At 54.4% G+C, this 12410-nt stretch overlaps 2 protein-coding genes across 7 annotated transcripts in view; one reads left to right on the top strand and one right to left on the bottom strand.

Moving 5' to 3' along the window:
* Positions 1–8354, top strand: part of Rusc2 (RUN and SH3 domain containing 2) — a 47358-nt gene extending 39004 nt beyond the window's left edge. For all 6 annotated transcript variants that reach the window (XM_050155955.1, XM_050155951.1, XM_050155953.1 and 3 more), the window contains 10 exons: positions 3477–4127; positions 4315–4500; positions 4634–4774; positions 5423–5499; positions 5641–5815; positions 5904–6009; positions 6593–6639; positions 6976–7765; positions 7854–7991; positions 8074–8354. In XM_050155955.1, coding sequence (XP_050011912.1) covers positions 4022–4127; positions 4315–4500; positions 4634–4774; positions 5423–5499; positions 5641–5815; positions 5904–6009; positions 6593–6639; positions 6976–7765; positions 7854–7991; positions 8074–8275 — 1968 coding nt within the window. In that variant the 5' untranslated portion in view covers positions 3477–4021 and the 3' untranslated portion in view covers positions 8276–8354. The remainder of the gene's footprint in view (positions 1–3476; positions 4128–4314; positions 4501–4633; positions 4775–5422; positions 5500–5640; positions 5816–5903; positions 6010–6592; positions 6640–6975; positions 7766–7853; positions 7992–8073) is intronic.
* Positions 8355–8824: 470 nt separating this feature from the next.
* Cimip2b (ciliary microtubule inner protein 2B) lies at positions 8825–10945 on the bottom strand. The gene is made up of 6 exons (XM_050155956.1): positions 10744–10945; positions 9925–10148; positions 9657–9847; positions 9457–9508; positions 9180–9377; positions 8825–8957 (listed from the first exon to the last, which is right to left on the bottom strand). Exons 1-6 carry the CDS (start codon positions 10803–10805, stop codon positions 8869–8871), a joined length of 816 nt encoding a protein of 271 aa, XP_050011913.1. The 5' UTR covers positions 10806–10945; the 3' UTR covers positions 8825–8868.
* Positions 10946–12410: the final 1465 nt, after the last annotated feature.

Genomic DNA, 12410 nt, shown 5'->3' with positions numbered 1-12410 from the left:
AGAGAGGTAGGAAAGAGCCATTATTTTTACTATACTAAAAAATAATTTTAATACTTTTTAAATTTAAGTATTTTTATTGTGTCAGTTAGGTGGTTCCGTTGAGAAAGGTGTTGGCTGACAGGTTGTCCGTCCTGAAGCCATCATGGTGGAAGGAGCAAGGCAGGGCCTTCTCCACCCCGGATTGGCCTCGAGCCTAGTGGCCAAGGAAAACCTTGAGTTTCTGATTCTGCTGCACCTCCTGCTGGGATCATAGGAATGAGCCTCTAGATTTATTCGGTTCTCAGGACTGGCCAGGGCTTCCTGCCTTCCAAGGCAAGCACTCACCAACTGAGCTCTGTCCCCAGTCCCTGTACGACCTTTGTATCAAAGTCGTGCGTTGTCCCATAATCTCCAGTGAAATGCCACAGGTTCTCTTGACTGTGCACACCCTTCCTAAAATCTGAACCGACAGTCCATCCAATGCATGGATGACCCAGGAAGAAGCTGAAATGCCCCCCCCCCAGAACCTGAGCAGCGGGGTCCACATTTAGTAAAGAAGCTTGTCAAATCTTGATAGAACAAAACTAATAAAGCAGAGGACAAAGTGAAATTTGATTTGTAAAGTCTCCTTGAGTTGATTTTGGGCCAGTAACTGATTGCAGACCCATGAGTCAGCAGTTTCGAAAAGCCCTGCACAAAGGTCACTTGGCAGGCCTGCTAGGGGATTGCAGGGACAGCCCACCCCTGCTTTGAAAGCTTGATCACTGGCTTCCCCTGGAGCTCTGCAGGCGACATTTTAAGAAGGAGCTAAGCTTAGAACTAGGGCTGCTTCTCCCAGGAACACGACATGTGGCGTGATCTCTGCCTAGGATTTTCTTAAGACCCTCTCATAGGAAAGTGAGAGAACTTGTTTTGGGTCCCAGGGGAAAACTAACACCCGTTCCTCAAGGTGATCTCCCTTCTAAATTAATCTTATTTTTCTGCCTCATACCATATATTGGGAATAGCAGGGAGGATTTTGGTTTTGGAAATAGGATCTCCCCGTGTAGCCCAGGCTAGCTTCAATTTCATATACCCCTGCAGAGGACAGTGTTTCCTTAGAGGGTAGGACTAGGTATATAGTCCAGATATGCTTTACTAGGATTAGATAGACAGTCCAGATATGCTTTACTAGGACTAGATAGATAGTCCAGATACGCCTTACTAGGACTAGATAGATAGTCCAGTTATGCTTTACTAGGACTAGATAGATTTTCCAGATACGCTTTACTAGGACTAGATAGATAGTCCAGATACGCTTTACTAGGACTAGATAGATAGTCCAGTTATGCTTTACTAGGACTAGATAGATAGTCCAGGTATGCTTTACTAGGACTAGATAGATAGTCCAGATACGCTTTACTAGGACTAGATAGACAGTCCGGATACACTTTACTAGGACTAGATAGATAGACAGTCTGGATATCCTTTAAATGGGTGCTGATAAAGCTGTTGTTGTAATAAAGCTGAGAAGACCCAGTCACCCTTAATGGAGAAAGCCGTACTTAAAAATGGGGCTGAAGGAAGAGGGGGGGGGGATAAGGTCAGGACAGCCCTTGGCCTAGTAGTACAGCAGGGACTAGATTCAGCCCCTGGTGGGGAGAGAGGAGAGTCAAAATGGCTAGTGTGGGAATTTGAGGAGAGAGCAACCCAATCTATGGTTTAGCTATGCCTGAGAACCTCATCTTTATTCTTTGAGCACTAACCACGGAAGATAAGATACATTAATTTTTTAAGAAACTAGGTTTATAAAAGGTGTTTTGAGACAGAGGAGACTGGACTGAATCAGAAGTAGAGATTCATTCATTTAACTGTTCATTTCCTGGACCCTGGAGATACAATGACCAATAGGGATTTGGCCCCCACTTTGCTGTGCCGCTGTGAAGAGTCACAGCGCAAGCACTTGGAGAAAGAAACTTCCCATGTTTTACAGAGGAAATGAGACCAGGTCAGAGGGCTCCTTGGCCTGGGGGCTGGGCGGGAAGTATGGGGATGAGATCTCGGGTAGAAGGGACAGCAGGATGGCCGCGAGTGTGCTGTGGGGAAGGGCTGGATGACGTATGGCTAACACAGCAAGGAGGAGGGCACAGTGGCCTCTCAGCATGATTCTGAACCGCTGCTCCGAGGCTGTGTTCCCATCCCTCATGACTCATCGATGTAAATAAGAAAGACGCACGGCAAGCCCAGCCTGGTTCACGCATGTGTGATGTGGTGGAGCACACAGCCCCAGAGCCAGAGTCTGGCTTGCCATTCCCTAGCTGAGTGATCTTAACCTGGGACGATGACTTAATGTCTCTAATTTTAAAATGTCCTGATCTATGTGTGGCAGGTGGCTCATACCTATAGTACCAGCACTTGGAGGTGGAGACAGGAGGATCAGAAAGCCAAGGCCAATCTTGGCTACAAAGCAAGATCCAAATAAGCCTGAACTACGTGAGATTCTGTCTCAAAAAAGAAAAAAGGGGAAAAAATTCTTGATCTGTGAAGTCCTGCCTCTTATAGTGGTTGAGCCACGCCCAGGGTTTTAGGTCCTGTAAGGGTTATGGCGCCATCTAGTGTTCATTCAGATACCTGCAGCATCTGCTGTGGGCCCCTGCGTTGCTCTGGACCAACTCAGGCACACTGACCTGGAAGGGGCTCCAGGGTTGGGGAGCACATTCCTGTGCAGGAAGAGTACACATGGACACTGAGGTTCTTAGGGGATCATGGTAAAGTGGGAATGTGGGTGCAGAACGTCATAGGCAGGCTGACTCAGCTGCAAGTCTAAGTGTCTTGCTGCTGTGTGTGCCCAGAAATGGAGCATGTGAGCAAACTGAATGGAGACAGGTGAGAGCTTGAAGTCAGCAGCGTCTTGACAGCGAGTCTGCGACTTACAGTCTGTGAGTGGTTCCACCATCGAGAGAATGGAGGCATCAGGATAAATGGGCAGAGCTGATAGGTGGATGACGGTAGGGTCCGAGTGTCTCCCAGGACATGGAGAAGCTGATAGGTGGATGGCGTAGGTTCCGAGTGTCTCCCAGGACATGGTTTGGGGACTGTCTTTCTAGTGAGGCTGTTTTTGTTTAAAATGAAAGCAAAGCCCGTGGCAAGATGATCTGAGATAAGGAGATGAACTTAGTGCTGGGAGCTTGGGCATCTGCGTGAAAGTCTGAAATCCAGCTCCCTTTGCAAAGGAGAGCATGCATGTTCAGTGTGAGGAAAGGTCTGGGCCTCTGACACACCTTAAGACCTTCGGAGTTCAGAAAGTGGAGAGGCAGAAGGCAGTCCAGACCATAACACATAGGGAAGGGCTTACAAGGAGGAGCAGTGGCCCCTCCACCAGTGTGGGTCCAGCAGCCCAGGCTTGCCCACCTTTCCATCGGGTATCATATATGTTTCCATCGGATATCATTGGTGTTTCCTCTTACGTGGGTTTCAGTGTCCCTCTGGCTCAGTCCTTCTCCGTCCTGTTACTGCAGGGGGCGGCACTGAGAGCCGACCAGTGCTTCGCTACAGCAAGGAGCAGAGGCCGACCACGCTGCCTATCCAGCCCTTCGTGTTCCAGCATCACTTCCCCAAGCAGCTGGCCAAGGCCCGTGCCCTCCACAGCCTCTCCCAGCTCTACAGTCTCTCAGGCTGCAGCCGTGCGCAGCCGCAGCAGCAGCAGCCAGCCTCACTGGTTATCTCCACCACTCTAGGCCCAGCCCCAGCTCCCTCAGGAGAGCCACAGCCATTCACACCCCAGACCTCTGGCAGGGGTGCCAGAAAAGCTGGGCCTGAGCCGGAGACCTCAAGGCCGTCACCCCTGGGAAGCTACTCCCCTGTCCGGAGTGCCGGCCCCTTTGGGCCCAGCACTGACTCCTCCACCTCTACATCCTGCTCCCCTCCTCCAGAGCAGGCCACAGCAGCAGAAAGTCTCCCCGCATGGGGCCACCCTTGTCCTCCCGCGCGGCCTGGCTCCTCCCAGCAGCCACTGAAGGAGGACCAGAAGATTCCAACCTTGACTGAGTACCGGCTTCATGGCATGGGAAGCTTGCCACCTCTGGGCTCCTGGAGATCTGGCTTTTCCCGGGCAGAGAGCCTGGCTCGAGGAGGTGGTGAGGGCAGCATGGCCTCCAGGCCCAACAATGGTATGAGCTTCATCTGTAGCCCGATCCTCCCACTCCTTTGAATGGCTTCTTCTGTGTTCAGCGCGGGTCACACCCACAGCGTCTGGCGTATTCGCCACATCTTCTCAACCCTAGCATTTTATATGGGCCCCTGGGTGGATATGAAATGCCGTCTCCTAACTTTGCCTCCCGCCTGTTCTGTCCCCAGCCAACCACCTATCCCCTCAAGCCCTCAAGTGGCGGGAATACAGAAGGAAGAACCCATTAGGACCACCCGGTTTGTCAGGAAGCCTAGATCGAAGGCCACAGGAAGCTCGGCTGGCCCGCAGGAACCCCATCTTTGAGTTCCCCGGTTCTTTTGGCCCTGCCAGCCATCTGAATTACCGGCTGAACGGTGCGTGACCGCGGTCCCTGGTATCCCAGGACAAGCTGGGATGGGCTTGGAAAGGGGTCAGTCAAGAGGGTGGAGGGCACCCAGCTGAACTCTCGGGAAGAGCTTCAGGATAAGGTTTTTCTTTCCTTTTCAGGTCAGGCAGCAAAGCCATTACCACTGACCTGCCCTGACCTCCAGGACCCCTTCTCCTTAACTGAGAAGCCTCCAGCTGAGTTTTGTCTGTCTCCAGATGGCAGCTCGGAGGCCATTTCGATTGACGTACTTCAGAAGAAAGGTTTGTATCAACACCAGCCTGGTCCAGGAGTTCTGCTCTCACTATGCACTGTGCCTGGTGCCCTAGCTAACCCTCCAGAAGGAGTCTGTGGGTGTTAGGGTGTTAGAAGATTGTGTGGCGTACTGCGCGAGGGTCGTATGTCAGGAACCTGAGAATCGGCTCCAGCCCTTCCTTCAGCAATGAGAGAGACTGATCCATAGTTTCTCAAAATTCACAGGAGTCTGGTGTGGTGGGAGGCAGGGGCAGGTGGATCTGAGTTCAAGGCCAGCCCGGATAACACAGTGAGACCACCTCAAAAACTCCAAACAAACAAAAAGGTCCCTAAGTGCTGAAGGTGTGGCCACCTGGGTGCACACGTTGGTGCCACCTGAGAAGATGAGGACAGGAACACGCTGTTAGCAGCGACCAGTGACCTCTGGGCAACGTTAGGGATATGCTGGGGAAGGAACCAAGCATAAGTGTGGGCAAAGGGCAGGGCTGGCAAAGGAGAAGCCGCAGCTCCTTGTAGCAAGTGAGACACAAAGGGTAGAGAGGGCGGGGAGAGCCCTCTGTGGGTAGAGCACAGACAGTGGATACAGATGGGTCAGCCTCCGTTGGCTGGGCCAGAGTCTTGAGATCAGCACAGTCACCCCAGCTCCTTCCCTGCAGGGCTGGTGAAAGCTGTCAACACTGCCGTGGACCTGATCGTGGCCCATTTTGGCACAAGCCGGGATCCTGGGGTCAAGGTAGGCTGGAGCTCTGAAGAGCTGGGCTGTGCCCTGCACACTCGGCTGTTTGTACCCAGGGATGGAGCTGGCCAGAGGGAACTGGGGGGCTGGCTAAGTGAGAACCAGGTCAGGCTTCTCATGTTGCCCTGTGATCTGCAGGCAAAGCTGGGGAACAGCTCTGTGAGCCCCAATGTGGGCCACCTGGTTCTGAAGTACCTGTGCCCTGCGGTCCAAGCCGTGCTGGAGGACGGGCTCAAGGCCTTCGTGCTAGATGTGATCATTGGACAGCGTAAGAACACGCCTTGGAGTGTGGTGGAGGCTTCCACTCAGCTAGGTAGGGGCCGGACTGCGACTCTGGGCTCCAGGCTGAATTCGGAGCTCCAGAGACTAGAAATGGATCTCCAACCCTGTCTCTTTCCCAGGCCCATCCACCAAGGTCCTGCATGGTCTCTACAACAAAGTCAGCCAGTTCCCAGAACTTACCAGCCACACTATGCGCTTCAACGCCTTCATCCTCGGCCTGCTCAAGTAAGTGTGTAGGACACAGGGTCTAAGCAGCCAGCACCACACAGCTCTGCATCCTCTAAAGGGCCGGCTGCCGGGAATGAGGCAGTGTTCATGCAAGGCCTCAGCATGCCTTTACCCCACCTCACTGCAGCCTCTCAGCAGGCCCCACTTTCTTCCTCTGTGCACCCACAGGCCCGTGGCCTGGCCTCTTTAGAAACTAGCTGGTTTCTCAGTGTTCAGGGTCGTGCAAACTGTTATCCTCTCAATCCCAGCTCTGCTTCTAAATCCTGCCTCAGAGCGTGCCATAGAGTAGCATGTCCCACGTATCAGCCCGGTCTCTACCTTTGGCCCAGAGCAGCCTGTCCTCACTCAGCAGTCACTCTGACTTATGTCTGCTGCCCCATTCCAAGAAGAAACGACTGACTTGCGAATTCCATGTCCGCCCCACTCCCCAACCCTCAGTGACTTTCCAGAATCACATTACCAGGTGAACCGGCAGCAGCCGGCCATAAATGTTCATCTGTATTTCCTCCCTGTATCTGACCTCTTGCGTTGTCTGACTGTGTTCACGTGAGACTTAACCCTTTCCCCTCTCCCTCTCCAGCATCCGGTCCCTGGAGTTCTGGTTTAATCACCTGTACAACCATGAAGGTAAAGCCACAGCCTGCTCTGGCTCACCAGCTAGAGGGGGAGGGGAGAGGATGGGAGGGTAGGCCCACCCACACTTTCATTCTCAGAGTCTGGGGCTTCTCCTTGACTCAGAGCCATGGAGGCCCCAGCAGACTTAAGCGGTCTAACAGCTAGGGTGGCCCCGAGCCCCAGCATTTCTCTCTGACCTCAGAGCTGCCACTTCAGCTGCACGCTGCAGCTGGCTTCATGTGAACCGAAGCGGAGTGCAGCCTGTGCAGAAGCATGCAGAGCTTGTCACGTCCCTCTCAGACCCGGTCCCACTTCTGTGCGTGAATCCGTCACCCTCTCTTTCCCTAGATATCATCCAGACCCATTACCAGCCCTGGGGCTTCCTGCGTGCCGCTCACACAGTGTGCCCTGGCCTCTTCGAGGAGCTGCTGCTGCTGCTCCAGCCGTTAGCCCTGCTGCCCTTCAGCCTTGACGTGCTGTTCCAGCACCGGCTGCTGCAGAGCGGGCAGCAGCAGCGGCAGCACAAGGAGCTGCTGCGCGTGTCCCAGGACCTGCTGCTCTCTGCACACTCGACACTGCAGCTGGCCCGGACCCGAGGCCAGGAGGGCCCTGGGGAGCGGGTGAAGGGTGTGGGCGCCTCAGAAGGTGGAGAAGAGGATGAGGAAGACACGGAAGAGGCGGCTGTGGCCGGGGGGAGCTCCGAGCACGCCAGGTGGACCCGAGGGGGTCAGGCGGGCTGGTGGTACCAGCTCATGCAGAGCTCCCAGGTGTACATCGATGGTGCTACCGAGGGCTCTCGGTTCCCTCGCAGTAGCAGCGCTGGCAGTGAGAAAAAGAAAGGGGTAGGCAGTGGAGGGCCTTCTCAGGCTCCACCGCCACGGGAAGGTGTAGTAGAGGGGGCTGAGGCCTGTCCTGCCCCCGAAGAGGCCCTGGGCCAAGAAAGGGGCTGGCCTTTCTGGATGGGGAGCCCCCCTGACTCCGTGCTAGCTGAGCTGAGGCGGAGTCGAGAGAGGGAAGGGCCTGTTGCGCCACCAACAGAAAATGAAGACGCGACCGCGGAGTCTTCCTCAGGCGGCATCAAATGGGGACACCTCTTTGGGTCTCGGAAAGCTCAGCGGGAAGCCCGGCCTGCAAACAGGTGAGAGCCGTTGGCATAGACTGTGGTGTGGCAAGCCTGGTCTAAATCTGGACACAGGCAAAACCCGAATCTGTCTCTTCCCCCTTAGGCTGCCTTCAGACTGGCTGAGCCTGGACAGGTCTGTGTTCCAGCTGGTAGCACAGACAATGGGGTCCCGTCGGGAGCCGGAGCCCAGGGAGAACCTGCAAGAGTCACACTCTCCAGCCCTGCCCTCCAAACCTCCTTGGTACGCCCAGGGGAATGAAGTATTGGGGAGCTTGACCGGCTTCTCAGAGGCCTTCTCTGACCTCCGTTCGTTGTTTCTCCAGTGAGGTGCAGGCGCTGTGCCACCATCTGGCCACAGGCCCTGGACAACTGAGCTTCCACAAAGGCGATGTCCTGCGGGTGCTGGGACCAGCCGGAGGAGACTGGCTGCATTGCAGCCGGGGCCCTGACACGGGCTTGGTACCTCTGGCCTATGTGACATTGACTCCAACTCCAAGTTCACCACCTGGAAGCAGCCAGAACTGAGGCCTTATGCATGCTGGTGGCCTCAGGGACCCTGATATCCCCAAGACTCAGAGTCCGAGAGTTCTTCCCAAGCCCTTAGGCTTGGCTGCAAAAAGTAGACTGAGAGCCGGGGGCCATGTACCCCTGTGCTGGCACCTGCTCCCCGTGCTCAGTATTAATTACTCCTCCTCAACGTCCCGGCGACTCTGTCCAGACCTCCACCCAGGAGAGGAGGGGAGGACACAGTGCTGGGCTGCCAAGATCTTTCCTGGCCCATCTGGGCCAATACTTCCATGGGTGTAGACAAGTCTCCGGAGGGAGGTGGCCCAGAGGCCGTTGTGGGTTTACTAGGCCGAGTGACAATGAGGATGGATAAACAGTATTGGGGCCCGAGCCCCCCATGCTGTAAACAGTGACCAGTGCCTGGTCGTCAGAATAGGGGGAGGAGCCCAGGCTTCTGTTTATGTATTTATTTATTTATTTATTATGCCTATTAATAAAAAGGTGCTCAGCCTCCAAACTGTTTTCTTTGTGCCCCTCCCCCTACCTGCCTCTCTTCCTTCCAAAAAGATCGCCAGGATAGGACAAAAAGAGAGACCTTGAAATCCTGTTACTTAAGCCAGGAGTTGTTTCTGAGTGGTGCTGAGGCCCAGAGCATCATGGGTGAGGTGCCCAAATGTCCCACCAAACTGGAACTTATACCCTGTGTGGCCAAGAGAGTCTGTCATATGTAGGCAGAGGCATGAAAATTCCATCTAATTCCCAGCCAGCTGTGTGGACTCCAAAACCGCCCTCTGAAATCTGCTTTCAACTCTCTCTGAGTACCTCGGTTTCCTCTCTAAAGTTAAATCACAGAACCTGACATCCTCCTTATCTCCACCCCACCCCCACCTCCACGCGCATCCGAGTTCCCAAAGCCTCTCACCTGGCACATAGCCTCCATAGTGAGGAAGGAGACCCAGGTTCTGGAAGTTGGGCCTGGGGAGTGGAGAAAGAGGTTTGGGATCCTTCTGCACTCTGCCCTTTGAGCACTTCTGCCCAAATTCCTGCAGTGCCTGGTTGGTGAGCACGGGAAAGCTGGAGCCAAAGAGGAAGCGGGCACGGGGCACGTAGCCAGTGAAGCCTGGGGGTAGGGGGAGATGCTGAGTCAAGACATCCTGGGGATCTCCCCATGCCTTTGGTCGTTACCCACGTCCACTCACCTGACATGAAGAATTTCTGGGGATCTGTGTCATCCATGGAGTACGGGGATGTCTAACGAGAGATGTTAATGAAAGAAAAATAGGATTGTAAGTTCAGGCTCCCAGGAGACAGAGCTGGCAGCCAATCCCCATGTCCAGTATCTACAGCCCCCATGGTGCCCCCAGGCTCCTGCTCCCATCACTAGCCTTCCCCAGCTCACTTGGGCCACCTCCTGCTTCAGCTCGGGCTCCTCTGCCTCTTGGTCTTTCTCGGCCTCTTTTCCTCCCCCGGCCTCCTCTGACGGCTCATGACTCTCCTGCTGCCCCTGCCTTTGCGTAAAGTTATTCATAGCTTCAGCCCAAACCTGGTTGCAGTTCTTGGCAAACATGAACTGTGCCTGCGGTATAAAACCTAGCAGAGAGAATGGTGTGTGTGTGTTCAGGACACACCCTGTGGGGAGGGGACCCCGTTCAGGCCGCCATACAGACCTGTATACCCAGGGACTATGCTGTAGCTGAGCCTTTCATGCCCGCGCCTGGGAGGTAGCCTCCCCCTGGAAACCCCAGGAGATCTGGGAGACTGGATGGGAGGCAGAAGCTTGCGGTGAGCAGGAGGCCAGGCTAGGCCAGGAGGACCTCGAAGGAGCTGACCGGTCACCTGCCCGTAGGTCTGGCCCATGCTGTACCGAAGCAGTGGGCAGTGTCCTGTGTACCTGAAGCACAGGACCGGCCCCTTAGCTCCACGACTGTCACTGTCATCCTGACACAGGCACAAACCCTGCTCTTGTTCTGTACTTGGAGCAAGTGTTTGTTCCCTCTCTGTGTGTTTCTAGACAGGGTCTCTGTGGCCCAGGCTGACCAAACTCCTTTTGTTCCTTCTGCGCCCCACCCCCTGCTGGGATCAGGCAGGTACCAACCACCCCTCACCCCCAGCTTTAGTCTATAGGTCGTTTTCCTTCGTTTCTTTGTTTTCCCTACTGGAGACTGAACCTAGAGCCTTGTGCATGCTAGGTAAGAATTAAACCACTAAAGCTGCTACTGCCCCCCCCCCCGCGCGTTTCCAGGCCCCCTGCCTGGGTTTGCAATCCTCCCGCCCTGCTTCTACCCTGTTTCCGTGGAGAAGACAACACAAACTTTGGTTAGACCCAGCTATTCCGTGCCCCATTTCCCCTTTCCATACAACACCACAGGTACCCCCATTCTCAAACCAAGATGTCAGCTTGACCCAGGGTCTAAGTGAACCAACTCCCATCCCCAAACCCCTGTTCCCCAAAGCAGGCAGAAGAGCGCTGTGGGAAGAAGGCTTACCCTGGAATATAGTGAGGATTCCGAGGGCTGAGTCCTGGGATGTCGGTGTTGACCACAGCCATGGGAACCCGAACAGTTCCTTTTATTTCCCTTCCAGGAGGGGACTCTGGGCCGTGTGTACTGTGTCCAGGGCTATGGAACCAGAGGAAGGGGTGGGGCTGAAGGTGGAGAAGGGAGGTACTGGTGTGGAGACTGCCTGGGCAAAGCCAGCAGAGCCAGAGAGGAGCAGACTTCTTGGTCTGCCCCGGGACTAATGCCATCCTGTCACGTGAGGCAAGACAGAAACTGAGGGGTACACCTGCTTCACTACACCCCAAGAAAGCTGCTAGGTGGGAGGTGAGGGGATGAGAGGGACCATTTGGCTCTGTGTCCGAAGACTTCCTGCTTAAGGCTCTCCCTGGCTGAAGAGAGGTGTCTGGTGTCCCAGGAGGCTTGTGGAAAGAGCTGGAGTTTGTGTAGAGAGGCTTCAAGGAGAACGAATGGAGTTCCACAGGCCTCTGGGTTCGACTGAGTCACTGTCCCCTCTCACAGCTGCAGGTGGCACTGTTTACCCCGTCCACTCTGAAGCCCAAATCAACATATACAGGTGTTTATTTTTCCAGTGCAAGACTGGAAATCCCAGGCCGTGCGCGTGCTAGGCAAGGCGTCTACCGCTCATGTGTGTCTCAGGACACAGACACCTTTTAAGTCAGGAAAGTATGAAGCCAGAATTGTGGAGTAGGGGCAAGATCTGGGGCATGAGGCCAGGCAGGCTTCGACTCCTGTCCTGAAGGCCCCAGCCTCATGGAGCAGGGACCTTAACTTCCTTTGGTCCCAAATTCTCCAGACTCCAGTGTGAAGGCTAAAATACCTGAGCTTACTGAGGCTCTAGGGCAGTGACCTCAGAGAGATGAGTGAAGATGGCTGACTTTTCGGTGGCAGTAGCATTCAGGGCAGAGGCAGGTGGATCTCTGTAAGTTCAAAGCCACCCTGGTCGGGGGAGGGGGGGCTGGAGAGATGGCTCAGTGGCTAAGAGCACTGACTGCTCTTCCAGAGGACCTGGGTTCAGTTCCCAGCACCCACATGGCAGCTCACAACTGTCTGAAGATCCAGTTGCAGGGGATCTGACACCTTCACACCAATATAAAATAAAGTTAAATAGACCATAAAAGTATTTAAAAAAAAAAAAAAAAAAAAAAAAAAAGGCCACCCTGGTCTACAAAGCGAGTTCCAGGAAACCCAGGACTGTTTTAAAAAAAAAAGAGGGGGGGGAGAAGACTGATTTTCCTCTCACAGGCTCATGACACCTCAGCTTCCAACAAGGAAGGTCATCGAGTGGGGACCCAGCAGATGTGATGGAGGGGTGTTCCTACTCAAGGGGTTCGGGGAAGGAGACTCATATGAGGAGAAGACCAGCAGACAAGTCAACTTTGCTTTTAAAAGATGGCCTAGGCTCTAAAGCTGAGCTGCTGGCCCTCGGGACAAGACCGAGAGGCTCTGCTGCCGCTGGGAAGGGTCCTGGGGCTGGGGGAAGTCTCAGCTCCTCAGAAAGAGAGGAAATGAGGTGGTTTCCTGCTTCTAGGCCATCTTTGGTGTGATGTTGGAACACTTCGGCAGGCATCTTGAATCCTTGGGAAAGCTTACTGGGGGCAAAGCCTCAATGCATCTGGGATGGACAGATAGGGCAG

This window comes from Alexandromys fortis, unplaced genomic scaffold (assembly GCF_014885135.2).
Source record: "Alexandromys fortis isolate MF-2015 unplaced genomic scaffold, M_Fortis_MF-2015_v1.1 scaffold_92, whole genome shotgun sequence".
Taxonomy (NCBI): Eukaryota; Metazoa; Chordata; class Mammalia; order Rodentia; family Cricetidae; genus Alexandromys; species Alexandromys fortis.
This window is presented reverse-complemented; position numbering and strand designations above follow the sequence as displayed.

Excerpts from the sequence above, each read along its gene's own strand:
- Cimip2b (XM_050155956.1), bottom strand. The coding sequence starts at position 10,805 with ATGGCTGTGGTCAACACCGACATCCCAGGACTCAGCCCTCGGAATCCT. Across the intron at positions 10,149-10,743 it reads AATCCTCACTATATTCCAGG|GTACACAGGACACTGCCCAC; the intron begins GTAAGCCTTCTT and ends CCTGTGCTTCAG. Across the intron at positions 9,509-9,656 it reads TGAAGCAGGAGGTGGCCCAA|ACATCCCCGTACTCCATGGA; the intron begins GTGAGCTGGGGA and ends ATCTCTCGTTAG.